Below are 19,024 nucleotides of genomic sequence, written 5' to 3'. Positions count from 1 at the left end.
GGACTTGCGCTTCTTATGCATATCCCTGCCCTTCAGTAATACCATATACTGCAGTAATGTTTTAATACAGTATGGCTTTATGAAAAAGTGGATACCGCCCAGCTCTACTCCTTTAGATGTTAGTAGTTGAAGTCAAAATAATGTTTAAAATCTGCTAAACTGTGAACCTTCTCTCACCTTCTTTCCTGTATCCTCAGGAACCTCACAGAGATGTCCGTTTTAATTAACTTGAAGACTCGCTTCGACCAGGAACTAATTTATGTAAGGGGCTATGCATAAATACATACACTATATGGACAAATGTTTGTGGACACCTCTTCTAATAAATGCATTCATCTACTCGGCTACTTAAAGTTGCATCCTTGCTGAGATATGTAAATAAATGCACAGGCACACACAGCTGGTCTAGTCCTTCTAGAGACGTACTGCCAGTAGAACAGTGATCTCATAAGGAGATTAACCATGAACCTATTGGCAACATGTCAAATGCCAGGTGTGAACTAAAGGTGTATAAAACATGCAGCACTCAGCTGTGAAACAGGAAAACTTTGTTTTATAGGATAATGGTGCTGCATTTTTCAATACACTTGATTTTAGAAGACGAACATGTGTCCCAATACTTTTGTCCATATTGTGTCAAATATATAAAAAATATATAAATATATAAACATGTTTGTACTTTGGAATCATTTATATCTTTTTTCTTTCTCTTTGTGATTAGACATATATTGGCAGTATTCTGATATCAGTGAACCCATACAAGCTGTTCAACATCTATGGCACAGATGTGGTCCTCCAGTACGAAGGCCATGGCTTAGGGGAGAATCCACCGTAAGTTTAATTGTGAAATCACAGCGTGCAATTTTCTCATACTATAAAATATCAGTAGCCAATAGCGCAACACTAAAACACACAAGACCCGATTAAGTAAAGTAGGTGCTTAAAACTAAAGCAATGCCTTAAAAGAATCACTTTTACTAGGAAATTTACCATCGGACTGGTTATTATTTTTTTTTTTGCTGTCAATTGATTTGCAATCACTTGAAGTAATTGCGACAACATTTATTCCACAGCGTTAACCTGAGCCTCTGACACACAGACCCCTACTACACAGTGGGATAATTCAGCTGCGCTACCATGAAAAACAAACTCAATGTAATGTAGCTCCGTTAGTTAGTTTTAGCTAACCTAAGCTAGCAAGGTTAGCTAACTAGTTAGGTTATATGGGTCGCACTATCAATTAACATCTGTTTTTTGGTCTAGACACCATTGTTAAAAACATTAAAAAAAAGATTTTTCGATTTTTACATATAGTGTAAAATACAGCCTTTTAACAAGATACCGTTGTTAAAAACATAAAAAAAATGATTTCTCGATTTTTACATATAGTGTGAAAATACGTCCTTTTAACAAGACACCATTGTTAAAAACATTTAAAAAAAAAAGATTTTTCGATTTTTACATATAGTGTAAAATACAGCCTTTTAACAAGACACCATTGTTAAAAACATAAAAAACAGACTAGAATTTGCCAAACTACACGGTGACATGCCACAATGCTTCTGGGAGAAAGTCCTATGACAGATTAAAAAAAATGGAACTTTTTGCGAAGGCACATCAGCTCTATGTTTACAATCGGAAAAATGAAGCGTATCAAGAAAAGATCACTGTCTCTCCTGTAAAACATGGTGGAAGCTCTGTTACGTTCTGGGGCTGCTATGTTGTATTTGACACAGGGTGTCTTGAATCTGTGCAGGGTACAATGAAATTAGGGAATTCCAGAGAGAAATGTGCTGCCCAGTGTCAGAAAGCTTGTTCTCAGTCGCAGGTCATGGGTTTTGCAACAGGATAATGACCCATTAAATAAAGATAATTGGAGCAGTATGCTGATGAGGAGTCAGTCAAAATACCTGCTGAGAGGTGCAGAAGTCTCATTGACAGTTACAGAAATTGTTTGATTGCAGTAATTCTATTTATTATTTCTTTTGTCAGATTTCTGTGAACATTTCTGTGGCTTTTTCTTTCATTAACTGAAGGGTACCAACAATTTTGACCGTGTGTGTATATTATAGTTAATTAGATATAGTAGACATGAACAAATCAATATCAGGATTAGTAAAGTAAGAAGTGAACAGACAGACAGAGACTGTCTCAAATTTCTCAAAGTAGCTGTGTGGACATGTTTAACCAGAAGGACACATATCCAGTGTGTTACATCATGTAACATGAGATCGAGCCACAGATTGTGTATGTGTGTTAGTGTGTTGGCTCAGGATAGAGTAACCTCACGAAATGCTAACCTAAGGATACCTGAGGTATTCTTTGTTAATTACATGTGGTAATTAACAATAATTATAACTGTTATTTAATGAAGGTTTTTACTTTTTAGTATTCATTGTTAAAGCTAAATCATCTTGTGAAGGTTGTATATCTGATGACATTATTTTATTTGTTTTTCTTATAAAGTCATCTTTTTGCAATCGCTAACATGGCCTACACAACAATGATGGACGTCAAGCGGAACCAGTGCATTATTGTCAGGTCCGTAAAAAGTGTGTCTGGACATACATCACTTTTGCATATGACTTTAATGGCATAACACTAAGCACTGTTAATGTGTTTGTATTTCAGTGGGGAGAGTGGGTCCGGTAAGACAGAGGCTACCAAACTGGTCCTGAGGTATCTCACTGCCATTCATCATAAGAGAAACATAACACAACAGGTACTCACACACACTCAAACACAAAACGTGTATCTAAGCAGGAAGTTTTTGTTTTTTTCTCAGTAAAACTCCAATATTAGAACATTTCCAATACTCTCATCGTAGTAGTCTAGTATTAGTTAGTTGGCTAGTTAATTAGTTGTCAGCATATCAAGGCCTGCTTTGATAAATCAGTGCTAAATGAGAGTAAATTAGTTGAGCTGGTGATTAAACACATCCACTAGGGTGTTGGCTGGGGGCATTCAGGAACAATCCAAAAGCTAGTTTAGATCTCAACTGCTTACTTCTTCTTTTTACTCTCCCTGATTTACTAATGCAACCGCTTTCCTTTGGTTTGTCTCTGCACTGGTGACAATGTATGATATAGAGAATCTGACTGGTGGATTGGAATTAGGAATGAGTGAACTGTAGAGGAAACTTGGGGGATGTAGTTATCATTGAATTGCTGATGTGTCTTTTTATTTACAACCAAATCTAATATCTTCTCTTTTTCTTTTACCAATTTTGCTCCTCTTTATTCAGATTGAGGTAAGATCTTCATTATTAAAAGTTTTTGATTCATTCTTTTTTTTTTACATTTTACTGAGCTTGATATAATTAATTGTTCATCCTCTCTAGATCCTGGAAGCAACTCCTCTGCTGGAGTCCTTTGGGAATGCCAAAACAGTGAGGAATGACAACTCCAGTCGCTTTGGGAAGTTTGTGGAGATTTTCCTGGAGGAGTGAGTCTTTCTTCAGTATAACTATTAAAACTAGTAAAACTATTACCCAGAATGTCAGATGTACAGATAAATCACACAGTAAGTCAGCCAAGACATGATTATTGTCTAACATTTGCTTCTGCAGTTTCACATTGGGGCTACCAGGATAGAGTAGCTAACAAGTAATAAATACTTCCACTGTTCATTAGCATCCTGCAAACTGACACTCTGTGACACACTGCCTCTCCCGTACCCACTAACACTCATTACAGAGCGTCACCACAGATAACATTACGTACTGGCTATGAAGTAATCACTAATCGTTTTACAGTTGCTGTCAAAATGACTAATCCTCACTACAAATTGATTATATGTAAAATTGACCAATCAAGCAATCAAAAGTGGCTCCATAAAGCCGCAATGAAACCTTTCAAAGGCAACAGGGCCGAGTCGAGGAAGCATGTGACCATGTGGATCCCATTCACATGGGCCACGCCCACACTAGCAGCTGTGCTGTACACGCGTTATCCGCAAAACTCGCCCATATACACACGGTGCAGGGGTGTACGTGTGTCCAAACTCCAAAAAACGTAAAAAAAAGTATCCAATTTATTATGCATTCATTATTGCAGCACCCCAAGTTTTGACCACTAAGATAAATATAATTGCATTTTACATTTCTTACATTCCTTTTTTTTATTTACATTTAAATATCTACCATAAAAACTTGAGTCTTAAGCAGAACAAGTGCAATAACTTGCAGTTAATCACAGAATTTTGTTGTGATTAATCTGATTACATATTTTAATCGATTAACACCCCAAATTTTTATATTAATTTTTAAACACAAAGCAGAAATACGATAAAACACTCCTTAGGTATCACCGAAATGCACTGTGAACTCAGTGGGCGTAGTCATAATATTACAATGAAATCAAGCTGTGTGACTGACAGCCTGACTTCTTTTTTGGCCACGCCCATTCTACATCCAGAGGAGAGTGATGCTGGTGAAATGGAGCAATAATATATATTTTATTTGGGGAAAATGTTCATAAGAAATGCTTTGTATATTTACACAGGGGTATCAGAAAAATGCCAAATTAACACAATTCAGTTAGAAAAAAAAGATTTAGGTTCTCAAGCTTTATAAGTGTTTGTACAGTGAATAAAAATCGTCACACAGAAACTGAGCCACTGTCTGTAGAATATAAGCTGAAAGTTGGAAGAGAACTGCTCAGAGTCTGTTAGAGATAGAAGTGATAGAGTTGAGGAGTGGAACTGGATCTGTGTGTTTGCTCTCACCCTCGTGTGAAAGTAGAGTAGCAGGGTCAGTTAAGTAATTCAGACACAAAGACTTTGGGTGTGTGTATTTGTGTGGCTGGCCCTCGAGCATGTTACTGAACACTGTGCATGTTGTTGTTTTTGTTGTTGCGGTGTTAAAGCGGAGTGATAAGCGGTGCCATAACCTCGCAGTATCTACTGGAGAAGTCCAGGATAGTTTTTCAGGTGATGTTGTAACCGCTGCTTTGTTTCCCTTTGACTTCTGATCTGCACTCACAAATGCATCATTAGACAAGGGGTGTAAAACACACAGCCTGCTGATTGTAAGATTTCAAAATCTTAATTTAAATTAAGATAGGACAAAGAACAGCCAGACACTGGGACCAACCAACCAATCAAAAGCCCTTTTTCCAGATAAAATATGACTTGAGTTGCAGTTAAGGGAGTATGGAATTTAAAAGCTGACAAAAGTATCTGAGTCTGCATTTTGTGTATTTGACTAAAATATATCTTACTTTTTTAAACGTAATTCATAAACCTGAATTTTATCTTTTTTTTGTCTTTCAACTTAAACTTGTTAGAATAAAAAAAAACAGACCCATATTTTTTGTAAAATAAAAAATATATAAGATCCGTAAATATTCAGTTAAAAAAAATGTTCATAAATTGTCAGATTCATTGTCAAAAATTCACCTCCAAATTGTTTAAAAAAAAAAAAATCAGATTCATAAATAAAAAAATCGATACATAACTTTTCAGATTCAAAACCAAACATTTTCAGATAAGAAAAAATTCAGATCCAGAAAATTTTAGACATAAAATATTAAAATACAAATATTTTCAGAATTAAAAAAATCACAAATAAAACAAAATCAGATTTCAACATGTTCAGAAAAAAAATCCATACATTTTCAGATTTTTTTTCACTTTCTCTGACTGACTATTAAAAACATAAGGTTTATTAAAAGTGACATACATTTAATTGAAAATATACAAAATGCAGATTCAGACACTTTTGTCAGCTTTTAAGCTTCTTAAGGAAGCACGTTTTTAAAACAAAGGTCACCATTATGAAGTGAGAAGTAAGACATTGGTTATCAGAAGTAGACAAATATCAAGATAAAAAAAATACTCAGACAGGCTAGGTCCCAGTTGGCATTTATCAGTCAGATAGATTTTCTAATCATGGCCTGTTAATCTAAAATGAGATTGACACCCCTGCTTTAGACAGTACACAGACAGGGTTTAGCACTTCATTGCTTATCATATAAAAACATAACTGTGGCTAGAAAACTGTTTGGTGTAAAAACTGTGTGTGATGTGGTAATGTGATATTACATATATATGTATATAAATGTGTGAGTAGGCCAAAAGTGAGAGGAACTACCACATCTTTTACGAGATGCTGGCCGGACTCCCCACTCACCAGAGACAAGCCTTCTACCTGCAGGAAGCTGAAACCTATTACTATCTCAACCAAGTAAGCTACACACACACACACACACACACACACACATTTGCCTGTCTCTTATAGCATGAGACCAGCCATTTTAAAGTAAATTCATGATCACTACAGTGAAGGAACCACTCGGAGATTACGTTACACTTTGACGTTGTGTTTTTGAATCTAGGTCTCCAGGACAGAGGGAACAACCAACCATGATATTGTAATCTTTAGCTAATTCAAGCTCAGAATAGTGTCTCAATTTTCAGCTAGAAAACACCAGGGCTGGACTGGTACAAAAAATCAGCCCTGGCATTTTTGGTTTAGACAGGCCCCTGATAATTAGCGGAGCACAACAGATTTGTAGTTTATGTATGTGGGGTTACAGAGAAGCATAATGTACATCAGCATATTAAATATAAGACGTTTAGTGTCTTTTATTAACTCCACCATGTTTGTCTGTCTGTGTAGTTCAATGGATTTTTTTTATCCTTTTATTGAAATCATCTCTAATATGTATTTTTTTTATTTATCTGATACAACAGTTCAATTAAAAAATTTCTAAAAAAACAAAAAAAAAAGTTCCTCCTTTAAACAGTTGTAACATGTATTTGTATCAGGCAACAAACAAAACAACAAAACAACGGCATTACTTTAACTACAAATATTTTTTACTAATTACTGGATTTTAGTGTTTGAGTTCTTTTAAGAAATATCAGCTTAAGATTGATAAAATTAAATTATATTAGTGGTGTCAATCACTTACATGAGAGAGAGAGAAAGAGACAGAGACGGTTCTAGCGCCAGACCTAGTCGCCCATGTGTTCAGAGCTAAACCACGCAGAGAAAGGGTGTGGCCGCTTTCGTCCTTTATCTAGATTGGTTCAGTCCACTGTCTACATTGAATATGGGCCAATGGGCCACCCCCTCTAAATTGTGGGCCGGTCTCTAAGAAAAGCATCGGCCCCCGAGGACTGTCGGCCCACCAGGCATTTGCCGGTACGCCAGATTACCAGTCCAGCCCTGGAAAACGCACATCTTTCTCCTTCCTCCAGTTTTTGTGTCACTGCGTGGTGTTACATATGTGCAGCATAGACCAGATGTCACTCCCCAAGACGCAAGAAGAAAGTAAAAATATACTGTAGTGAATCTGCAGTAACGTTCTTAGTTTACTGCCTGTAAAAAATGCACTGTTGTGTTTAGGGTAGAAGGCAAGTGTGTGATTGAAGGAGATTGTAGGGGGCGCTGGGCAGGAGTGCATGTGTTTGTGTGTACGTATGTGTGTGTGTGTGTGTGTGTGTGTGTGTGTGTGATGGAGAAAGGGAGGCTCACTCTTTTGAGAGTATTAAGACAATTTTTCACATGTTCAGCTTTTTAAAAAAAAATCACTTGTCAGCATTTTGTACACTGCAAAAAACTAAATCTTAGCAAGTGAAATTTTCTAAATTTAAGGCAATAAATCTTATTTTCTTCTCTGATAAGACTTTTTGTTTTACTAAGCATTGTAAGTGTTGGATTATTTTGCTTATTTTAGGGATAATTATCTTAATCATTCTTACTTAGAATTTGTACCTTATTTTAAGTAATTTGAACTCAAAATAAGCACAATCAAGCAGCAATCAAGTTATTCTGATTCTTGTGTCCACAAACAGTGACTTTTTTTTGCGTTATTTAGGTGTTACTTCACTCATTTTGAGACTTTGCCATTGCTTTTTGTAAAAAATCTTACTAAGAAAATTTAGCTTACCCCATTGGCAGATTTTTTTGCTTAATATACATATATTTGTCTTAATTTGCATATATTTCAACTAGTTTTTGCCAATTGATTTTTTGCAGTGTAGCTCATTGTAGTTGATCCAGATACTCTCACTTAATGTATCCTTATCTCTGTATTTCTAATATGTCAGGGTGGCAACTGTCAGATTATGGGGAAGGATGACGGGGAGGATTTCTGGCGGTTACAGAGTGCCATGGAGATTCTCCAGTTCAGCCCTGAGGATCAGAGCAATGTGTTCAGAGTGCTGTCGTCTATACTGCACCTGGGCAATGTGTTTTTTCAAAGAATTGAGGTATTTCACACACAAAACATAAAAAAACTTACATAGGAAACTTGTACATGTACATAAACTAGAATGGATATGTTTCCTTCTCTCTCCTTCTCTCTCAGACGGAGGTGCAGGAGACAGCGGGGGTAGTGAGCGCTCAGGAGATCCGCGTAGTGGCCGAACTGCTTCAGATCTCTCCTGAGGGCCTGCAAAGAGCCATCACTTTTAAAGTCACGGTAAGAAAAATCTAACCATCTAACCTTCATCTGTAGTCTCTAGAGTAATGTGAGATATTAGATATGAACCAATACATATTGCTGATCTTTAGTACGATTGGTTGATCTCCTGGCAAATTTTCCCCACTATAATGAAAAAGGCTGCTTATCCATTGTTAAAAAAAATCACTTTGGATGTGATTCCTTTACCTTTCAGACTGTTGCTGTTGTATTTTTGTCATGGTTAAATGTACACTTAGTGCAGTTAGTGATGTTTGTTAGCTCTGCTGGGTTCTGATAATTACTGTACTTAGCTGAGTAATGCACTCTCAAGAGGGGTATATGGTTATTGATGTTTAAAGTCTAACAATGTAGTCTTCAAAAATGAGAATACTGCCCTGAGTAGATTTTCTCCTGGATGAGGTGAAGGGGACAAAGGTATGGAGGTGAGGACCTCAAACCGATTAGCAGACATGAAACCTTGGATTTCCTCGGTCACACTGATACTAAGAGGCCCTCTTCAGTGTGTGGTGTAAAGACGCCAATTATAGCGACAGTTTTTTAACCCACTACTGTAGAAAAGAGGTATGCTTATTTTGCACAGTTGTGCTCAAAAATTGTATACAGTACCTCTAATGTATAATATTAAACCAGTTTTAGTCAAAAATGAAACAAGACAATAGCCTTTTTATATTTAATTCCAAACAGCTTGTTATATTTCAATTTCTAAAGATTTCTGAAGTAATCGTAACCACTGATAAGATCTGATGTCCCTAACCTGGAAAACCAGAGCAAAATTGTCTTGTACAGATGATACTGAAGCTTAATCTTAACAAATTCCAGTAAGTTTATTACAGCAGGACTGGTGTTATGGAAACCTCTGTAACTTTATCAGGTATTGCTCACAGGCTTAAGCACTGCTGTCTTAAGAAACCCTTATCACTACACCACACCATGATCTCAAAGGATTAAGGAAGTCAAACTTCATTAAAATCTTATTACACCTATAAGAAGCTTAGCAGTTGCATTGTGTCCCTGTGAAAGGATCCCTAGGTTACGTAACTTGCAGACCATTAGTACGCATGACTCCAGTGTAATCTTTGATATATATATATAGATGCTGCCGATCACAATCATTACAACACAGTGTGCATTATTATCCACTGTTGGCGGTAATGCCCTCTATGATGTATTCTAAACATGACTATTTCTTCCCCAATTTTCACTCACAGTTTTTTGTGATTTTACTGTTAACTAGCAAAAGTAACTGTTAATGATAACTACCATTCAAATCACAAAGTAGGATCTAAACACATTTTATAATGGAAGCTGCAACGTAAACAGAAAATGCAACCGTGGTTTTAAACAAAGTTTAATCTATGTTTATGAATGTCATGATATTGGGGGTTAACTTTAATATAGATTGTAAAGTTTGATACTCTACACCAGGGCCGCAAAGCACCCTCTAGGGGTCTGCAGTCTCATCCTCAGAGGGAGACAGTAGTCTGTAGTGTAGACTTTAAATAAGGGGTCTTAAACTAGCTGCCCGCGGGCTATTTGCGGCCTGCAGAACAATACTTTGCAAAGCCAATGGAGTACTTTCAACGAAAACACGACAGACTGCAGCTCCAAAAGAAAACAATCATTTCCATCGTATTTCCAAAGGGGAGCCTTTCAAGTTGTAAACATGTGGGCCGTAAGGTAGAAAAGGTTGAGAACCCTTGCTCTGTATTATGATTAATTGCTATAATTGACAATGATGAATTTCAACTTATTGTTAACTTATTGTTGTTATTTTTGTTAACTGCACTGCTGTATCAGTTCTTTATAATAAATGGGTTTTAAAGCTATGTATGGACTAATCTATTAATCATCAGCTTAGTTGAATACCAAAATAATTATTAGTTGCAGTCCCACATGCTGTGGAAGCTTATTAGCAGGTAGTGGTGTTATCCAGGTGTTACCTGCAAGATTCGCTTAATAATGCAAATTTGGACTAGTGGATAAAGACCCCGAGCTGCATATGCTATCAAAGCGTATGACACTGCACTGCTGCATCATGACTAGTCTGTCAGCTGACTCTGTGTGTGTGTGTGTGTGCGGCAGTGAAATGTTAGCAGTCCCTCTGTGTTTGTGTGTGTCGATGTGTCATGCTGAGCATCTTGCTCATTTAATAAGTAAAGCTCGGCTATCCAGAGGCCACAGGTTTTGGGTTTACCCCTCTATCAGTCTGAATCAACTGTCACCTAAACCTGTATCAGTTCCACTGGCTCTGGGTAACTGTGTGTGTGTGCGTGCGTGTGTGTGCGTGTGTGTGTGCGCATGGCTGATATGTAATCCAGGCCAAAGCCCAACTTCTGGGTTAGGGTTGCCTTCTTAAGCTGTAAATAAAAAAATGCTACCCTTCATTCTTGTTCCAGTTTTTCTTTGTAATTTCGGGGTTATGACTGCCATATTTTCTGCTCTTTAAATAACACTTACTTGAAAATTAAACATCTGTTTGTCTTTACATTATATTTACAATAAAACATTGTCTTTATTTTTAATTTTTAAAATACTGTTCTAGCTTCTATACAGCGCATATCAAAAAAACATTTATTGTGGCCAAATTTCTCTCATAGGAAATCATTAAAATGTGTCTGTAATTCTCACAAATATGTAATATTCACAAATATTTAGAGTTAAATTTGTTTTTGATGGAATACTTTTCCCCCCACTTCTGAGGTGGCTTCTGCCACTTGCTTTTATCATTGCTTATTTTTTGTCCTGTTTTAGTATTAAATACAGTGCCAGTCAAAAGTTAGGACTTACCTTCTCATTAACTGTTTTGCTACATTGTAAATACTGACTATTGAAGTCATCCCGACTATAAAGGAATGCATAAAGAATCATGTAGTAAATTAAAAGTGTTAAACAAACCAACATACTTATTTATGAATTATTTAGATGCTCACATCCCAGGGGCTGTTAACTTGCGGTTTCTGAGGCTGGTAACTCTTTCTCTTCCTTTCTTGGGGTGGTCCTGATGAGAGCCAGTTTCATCATAACGTTTTGATAGTCTTTGCGACTGCACTTGAAATTTCTTAAAGATTTTTTAAATTATTTAGATGAGTATTTTTTGCTAATAATATGGATTAGAACATTACTCAAATAAGCCTATTTACTGTAAACCAACTCTACCTCTTCACAACACTCTTTTAAACCCTGCTCTCTTGAAGAGTTCAGCACAGCTGTTAACTGAAAATGCCAAAATGTGTAAAGCTGCCATCTAAGCAAGAGGTGCCTACATTAAATCTAAAATATAAAACATATTCTGGTTGGTTTGACACTTTTTTGTTTATTAAATAATTACAAATGATTTTTTTCATAGTTTGGATGCCTTTAGTATTACTCTAAAAATGCAGATCAGTTTATTATAATGAAAACCACTAAATCTAAGGTTTGTCTAAACTTTTGAAAGGCATTGTTTATCTAATTAAGGAAGATAAAAAAAAATATTTTTCTGATTTCTGATCCACATTAAATGATAACATGCTAATATTAAAATATTTATTTACAGGAGGCAGTGAAAGAGAAAATCTACACTCCACTGTCTGTAGAGAGTGCTGTTGATGCCAGGTAAGCTCACACTTTCTGTAACTGCATAAATTCATTTTGTGTCATTAATCGCATGACCTCCCAGGAGTTAACACTGTTTCCAGTTTTCAGATCTGATACTGAAGTCCAATGAGACCAATAGAAATCTCTTACTTTTCCCAATAACTGTAAATAATTATATACAAATAATTTTCAGGTACACTTTTAGGGGCAGTTTCTCAGCTTAGGCTTGGCCTACACAGCGTTGTTAATGCAGAGTTTCCATTGAAAGGGAAATACAGTCTATTACTAGGCTTAATCCTTGTCTGGGAAACCTACACTTTGCGGTTTAGCACGTTTGTAGCTTTGGATTTGTTCAAAAACTTTGTGGATTCTTGTTACAGTAGACAGTCTTGGGGGAACTGGAGCTCTTCTTCGTTGGTTTTCTGCTGGTTGATTTATTTAGAGGTCTCTGGTGAACACTGTCCCTGACCAAAGAGAGAGAGGGGGAGAGAGAGATAACCACAGCTTGTGTCAGGTTACAGAATCCACCATCAGAAAAGGACCAAAAAAAGTTTAATGGAAAAAAAACATGAAAGCAAGACTCAAGATTCATGCCAGTAAAGATTATAAAGAGTATAAACATTATCATCAACTGAATATGTGTCAAAAACTTGATGATCCAAACATTTCTGGCTTTCAAATAAAAAATGTGCAATTAAAATATATATATTTTTATCAGTGCAGTAATACAGAATACTGAATGTACCTTTTTGGCTGGTTAAATGGTACAAATCTGTACTTAATGCTGTTAGGAAAGACTTTGTACTCCAAAGGGAACAGATCTGACCCTGTAAAGACCAGTATTGTACCTTTGAGGGTACAATTATGAAAAGTGTACCTTTGAGAACAAAAAAGTACTTATATCTTACCTCTGTTTTTTAGAGTGTGTAGTAAAAGATGTAGAGGAGATTTTAGGAATTCACAAGGCTTCTTTACACATCCTGCGGTTTGCTCTTGACCTGAACTTTCTAGGGTGGGCTGACTTGGCCAAGTTGTTTAACTTGTAAATTATTTGGTGATCCACTGACTTCAGAAATCAAGACCAAATCAAACTAAATGTCTGAGATTTAAATAAGACATGTTTTAATCACTATGATCTCAATTTTGTATTCTCTCTACATTTCTGCATTAAAGCTGCAGTCATAGAAGTGTACTGACGCAACCCCACATTACCACAGACTCTGTCATAACTTCTAGACTTGTAGCTGATCACAGTGTGGATGGTTCACAGCTTCCATGTATTAACAAATGACATGGTTCACTAGATCAGAAAAAAAATATTACAAAAAATTGAATATCATTGAAAAGCTATTTTATTTCAGTAATTCATGTGAAACTCTTATATTATGTAGATGTATTACACACAGAGTGATCTATTTTAAGCGTTTATTTATTTTATTGTTGATGATTGTTGATTGACTTACCGCCAATAAAGACCCAAAAATCAGTGTCTCGGAAAATGTTAATATTATTCAAGAACAACTGGTACTTTTGGCAGTGTGGGCAGTTTGCCAAGTCCTGCTGGAAAATGAAATCTGCATCTCCATAAAAGTTGTCAGCAGAGGGAAGCATGACACTGATTTTTGGATTTTCATTGGCTGTAAGCCTTAATCACCTGTATAATTTGAACTGAATTGCTGAAATAAAGTAACTTTTTGATGATATTCTAATTGTTTGAGATGCTCTACCTAACCTTTCATTATTGTCCATTTTCTGATCAGAGGGCCTTTTGGTGGTAGACCGTTCTTTTCGCACTACTGACACTGACATTGCTGGTACATGCTGGTGTATGTCCACACTAGAGCATCTCTCAGATCACAGACTGGTCAGGTCATTGATTAGATTGGCTAGAGGCTTGAGGATGACTACCAAAAACTTACAGTCTCTAACTGAACACCTGTAAGCCAGAACTATAAGAGAGCGGTTTTAAATACAGTGGCCGGTGAAAGTACACACAGTACTCAAACCAAAAACATACATCTACACATCCACGAACCATCACATTACATCGCCACCACTATTGATTCAGCCTAATACATTAATAATGAGTATCCTTATTAGTTAATGGCTTTTTTATTGGCCTGTTTTTCTTCCCTGTCATAGAGACGCTGTTGCCAAGATCCTTTATTCCCTGCTCTTTTGTTGGCTAACGGAGCGGATCAATGGTCGTGTTTACCCTAGGAATGAGGCGCAGTCCATATCCATATTGGATATATATGGGTTTGAGGTACGTGTAAAAGCACTCTTGCATTTTTTTTGTACTCGTCATGCTGCCATGTACAGTTATTTACCAGTGTTTTCCCATTTTCAGGAGTTGACAGTTAACAGCTTTGAGCAGCTCTGCATCAACTATGCCAACGAGACGCTCCAGTACTTCTTTACAAAAATTATCCTCAAGCAAGAGCAGGTCAGTGTGCAACACGAACACACTCTCTCAACACTTGGATGCAGATGAATGTGAAACACTCTATCTGATCATACTGTATTTAACATCTTCTGATGTGTAGCAGTTCAACAGAATTGAACCTCTGCATCTGACCATCTGTGGCTTTGAACACAGACTTACACTCATGCTAGTGAACACACACCTGGAAACAAGGAATAGCTATGTCAGTTTTGAATTCTGATGAAGTGAAATACTATTCACTTCACACTTGGAAGTTTCACAATGTTTCTAGGAAAACTATTAGAACAAATTCACTATTCAATATTCAATATGGTTGGAGCTAAAATAGGGTGACCAAACGTCCGTATTTCCCGGTACATGTCCGTATTTCACGTCCTGTCCCGGGCGTCCCAGGTTTTTTTCAGAAAGTGAGGAAATGTCCTGGTTTTTAAATTACCTTTATTGGACCAGAGAGCAGTAGACAGCGTGACTGTCAGCGTTCCGGTGCAGTCTCACAGTAAGAGCACACACACAATGCTCTACCCCCCCCCCCGCTACCAGGTGTCCTGGTTTACCCAAATTAAAATATGGTCACCAAAAGCTAAAAAAACTGTGCATTCCAAATCCAAACCTTATCATGTCTGTGAAGCAAGGTGGAGGGAGCATCATGTTATGACTGAAAATGTTATGACTGAAATAGAACTGCTGGAGTACTTAGGTACATTTTATGAATGAAACTGAACTGCTGAGGTAAATTCTATGACTGAAATAGAACTGCTGAGGTGCTCAGGTAAATTTCATGACTGAAATAGACCTGATCAGGTATTTATGTTAACTAGTTAACAAACCTAGCTAGCTAGTTAGCTAACCTAGTTAAATGTGCTAAATGTGTGCCTAGAATAGACTCTGTATTTCTTTTAGGGCTGTCAACTTTAAAGTGTTGACACACTCAATTTATTTGTTGTCAGTAACAAGTTATACAGTTATACACAACGCACTTATTTACGGTCTCTGGTCTGGATCCAGCAAAAATAAAATATATTTCTTTTTTACCAGAGCTTAACTGCTGATAAGGCATTGTTTAATCTGATATATTAGCCAGATGCTATGAATCAATGCTGTCTTTGCTGCTCCATGCTGTTTACACATGCAGTAATGTGTAGTGTTTACTGCTTATATCTGCACTGCACGTTCACACAGTGAATACACGGTTTGTTTTAGGTTTAGGTTTATGTCTGTGTGAAATCACTAAATCACAAACTAATATAAATTGTATAGTTAACATTAACTGGAAACAATATTTAACAACATCATCTCACCTTATTTTTATGATGCAAGTGCAAATTTTAATCAGGAAATGCAAAATCTAATGATGAGGTGATTTACTGTACTGTAGGCTACTCATCCAATATGGCGCTCCTGCATCATCCGGTCTGTGTCAGTCTGCATCGTCTTCTTTAGAAAGTTAATTGGCGGGATCACGTAACTTTTATCAGGATACAACAATGCATTTTTTTAATTGGCTGTTGGGTAGCTACATTTCTCAATTTATTGATTAGTGTGTGGCAAGCTTCATTTGAATTCTGTAGGAAAATGCTTGCTTTTGCTCTTCATTCACAGTTAAAAAATAGCACAGCACCTTGGTGGGTGTTCTCCTAGTTATTTCTGTGAGGGACACAAGGTGTGGCCTGTGAGCGTGTGAACTGTTTGAAATGTACGTGTCTCACGCCGGACATTAAGAAGATAAAAAATACTCTTAGGCAATTTGTGTGTAATTCGTTTAAAGGTATAAAATTGGACAATTTTATTTTGTTCGGTTTTGGTTGCATCCCTAGGGGTTAGGTTAAAAATGATGCCCTGTGTTTGTTTAAGGTCAGTTTTCCTGTTATTAAAACCTTTAACTCTTGACCCAGTTGTTTGAAAGACTTGACCTAGTTGTAAATGCCGGTGTCTCTTACAGGAAGAGTACATGCGAGAGCAGATCGGATGGAGGGAACTGTCCTTCACCGATAACCAGGCGTGCATAGACCTTATTGCTTCAAAGCCTCATGGGATATTTCGTATTCTAGATGACCAAAGCTGCTTTCCTCAGGTAATACCTTTACTCTCTGACATTGTTGATCATTGATCAAGTAGAATAATTCAGATTTGCAATTGTATATGATTTGTTATGATTTGTTTTCCCTTATTGTTTAATATATAAGCTCTTATTTTTGTTAATAATCTCTGTTGCTAGAGTGTACAGTATTGCTAAATAAGTTACACTCGGAAGTGTTACACTATGTGGGGGCTCTTTATGTGTTCCCAAACTTTTGAGAGATATCATTTTACTGACCATTTATATCTCCTGCTTGTCCCAGGCCACTGACCACACCTTCCTTCAGAAGTGCCACTATCACCATGGCGAAAATCCGCTCTACTCCAGGCCAAAAATGCCACTGCCAGAATTCACTGTGAAGCACTACGCAGGCCGAGTGACGTATCAGGTACCAATAATAATAATAATAATTATTATTATTTATTTTTCAAAATATCACAGAGATCATATTTTCCCATTCGAAAAACGTTATAGTTTTACCTTTTGTTTCATATCATACAAGCTTCATGACAGCGTGGACAATTTTAGCAAATATTATGATTTGATGAAAATATAATTGACCAAGAGTTGCAAACATTTTGAATTGTTCATGGTGAACATTGATTTTATAAAGTTATTTTATTTGTATAAATTAAAGTTTTTTATTAATTAAATTAATTGAGCAACTCGTTCATGTTTTTCTCATATTGTGATGAAAATAACGCATGTATATTAATATTTTAAGGTTTTAACATTAAACTCCTGATGTAACATAAATGGTACAAAACCAATTTCATGACCTCTATTTAATTTTTTTTTTTTTCTGGAAATCAGATCGGAACTAGTTATACGGGGGGTTAACCACTTCACTAAAGCATTGAAATATATATATTGCTATATTGCTAAGTATATACTGTTGAAAGGTGCTAGTTTTATCTCCAGAAGTTTCTCAGCACACACACACATTCTGTAAGAAAGGTAGGGTAAACAAACACATATTGACACACTGTCCTGTTGCTGTTGTGTTGCTGTCAGGATGCTCAGTATGTGTCACTTAGGATCTTCATGACTTTAAGTGAAGGACAGCGTGCTGTAAGCAGCTTTACACAGATATAAAGGCTCTGTGACACATACAACAGTGAAATTAGGTGAAATAGTATTAATTTTGCTGAACATGCAGCAAGTGTGAAATAGTGAGAACAAACTGACAGTAAAACAGTGTGAAGGTTATGATTTCACAGCTGTCAAAGGTTACGTTCTTAATAGGGGTGGGGTTATACCAAGATGACAGGATGGATAGGAGTTTAAGAAAATGTTTAAATAGTTTGATATATTGTTTCTCAACAAATCCCTTTCATTTATTTGTTTATTTAGGCAATCTAATCTAGAGTTTAAGTATCATTGTTATAGTGTATAATAATAAAGGAGATATAATTAATTACTTTACTTAAATGGGTTTTTGTGTATTTTAACAAAGTATTACATTTTTTTGGGCTGCATTTAAGATTCGAACATCTTAATTTTCACTTCACTACATTATTGGAAATCTGTCATCTCTCCCGACCCACACGAATCAAATACATGAACATAAACACAGCACTGAGTCATATGTTCCCACCATGCACATCGTCAAACAATGCTTTGTTACACCCCAAGTATCCAGTGGAAAAATCTGTTTTCTACTAGTCCTTTAAGCCGCACTGGTTTTATACTGATTGGTTTTGCTAATGTGGTCTGAATACCAAGGAATTTGTTGCTTTTTAGGTCCACAAGTTTCTGGATAAGAATTATGATCAGGTTCGGCAAGAGGTCCTGGACCTGTTCATCAAGAGCCACAACAGTGTAAGTGTGTCCAAACCTGTCTATATGTAATTACAGTGAATGTGTGGAAGTTCTGTATCTACACTGCTCTCTGTATGTGTTATCATCCCTTAAAATAATGTAAATAACTCTGTGTGTGTGTTCGGTGTGTGTGTGTGTGTGTGTGTGTGTGCAGATGGTTTCCAATCTTTTCATAAAGCATGCCGAGACCCTGAACCAGCAGAAAGGGGGAATGAAGAGAGAGAGCACAGTGACCCGGAGATATCAGCCGTCCACCGTCGCTGCCAAGTTCCAGCACTCTCTACAGGAGCTTTTGGACAAGATGGAGAGGTCTGTCCTACAAATATATAACAAATATAAAATAATATTTTATTTAAGATGTAGGATTGCAAAGGGACTACTGCATAATGTGTTTTCTGGGTTAATTTATGTTGTGTTGACGTCTTCTTTTAAAACAACATATTTGTACCCTTTCATGTATTTTTGAACAAGACAATGCACAACCATATGCTGCATACATTAAGAAAGTATGGCTGATCTGTACCGTATTTTTTTGAATGTACCTTATTTTTCACACTCTAAAGTGCACACTATCAGTGAAAGTCTATTTTCTGGTCTATTTTCATACATAAGGTGCACCGGATTATAGGGCACATTATGTAACACTAGTAAGGAACAGGGGTGTGGCCATGT

The 19,024-nt window shown here is 36.5% G+C and overlaps 1 protein-coding gene across 1 annotated transcript in view; it reads left to right on the top strand.

Moving 5' to 3' along the window:
• Positions 1-19,024, top strand: part of myo15ab (myosin XVAb) — a 70,528-nt gene that overhangs the window by 871 nt on the left and 50,633 nt on the right. The window contains exons 2-17 of the mRNA XM_049469476.1: positions 198-261; positions 722-831; positions 2,467-2,541; positions 2,632-2,722; positions 3,341-3,444; positions 4,866-4,929; positions 6,071-6,184; positions 8,056-8,217; positions 8,316-8,429; positions 11,968-12,026; positions 14,151-14,274; positions 14,359-14,454; positions 16,394-16,525; positions 16,794-16,919; positions 18,275-18,352; positions 18,507-18,661. Coding sequence (XP_049325433.1) covers positions 198-261; positions 722-831; positions 2,467-2,541; positions 2,632-2,722; positions 3,341-3,444; positions 4,866-4,929; positions 6,071-6,184; positions 8,056-8,217; positions 8,316-8,429; positions 11,968-12,026; positions 14,151-14,274; positions 14,359-14,454; positions 16,394-16,525; positions 16,794-16,919; positions 18,275-18,352; positions 18,507-18,661 — 1,668 coding nt within the window. The remainder of the gene's footprint in view (positions 1-197; positions 262-721; positions 832-2,466; positions 2,542-2,631; positions 2,723-3,340; positions 3,445-4,865; positions 4,930-6,070; positions 6,185-8,055; positions 8,218-8,315; positions 8,430-11,967; positions 12,027-14,150; positions 14,275-14,358; positions 14,455-16,393; positions 16,526-16,793; positions 16,920-18,274; positions 18,353-18,506; positions 18,662-19,024) is intronic.

The sequence above is a fragment of the Astyanax mexicanus genome, chromosome 21 (genome assembly GCF_023375975.1).
Source record: "Astyanax mexicanus isolate ESR-SI-001 chromosome 21, AstMex3_surface, whole genome shotgun sequence".
In the NCBI taxonomy this organism is placed as follows: Eukaryota; Metazoa; Chordata; class Actinopteri; order Characiformes; family Acestrorhamphidae; genus Astyanax; species Astyanax mexicanus.
This window is presented reverse-complemented; position numbering and strand designations above follow the sequence as displayed.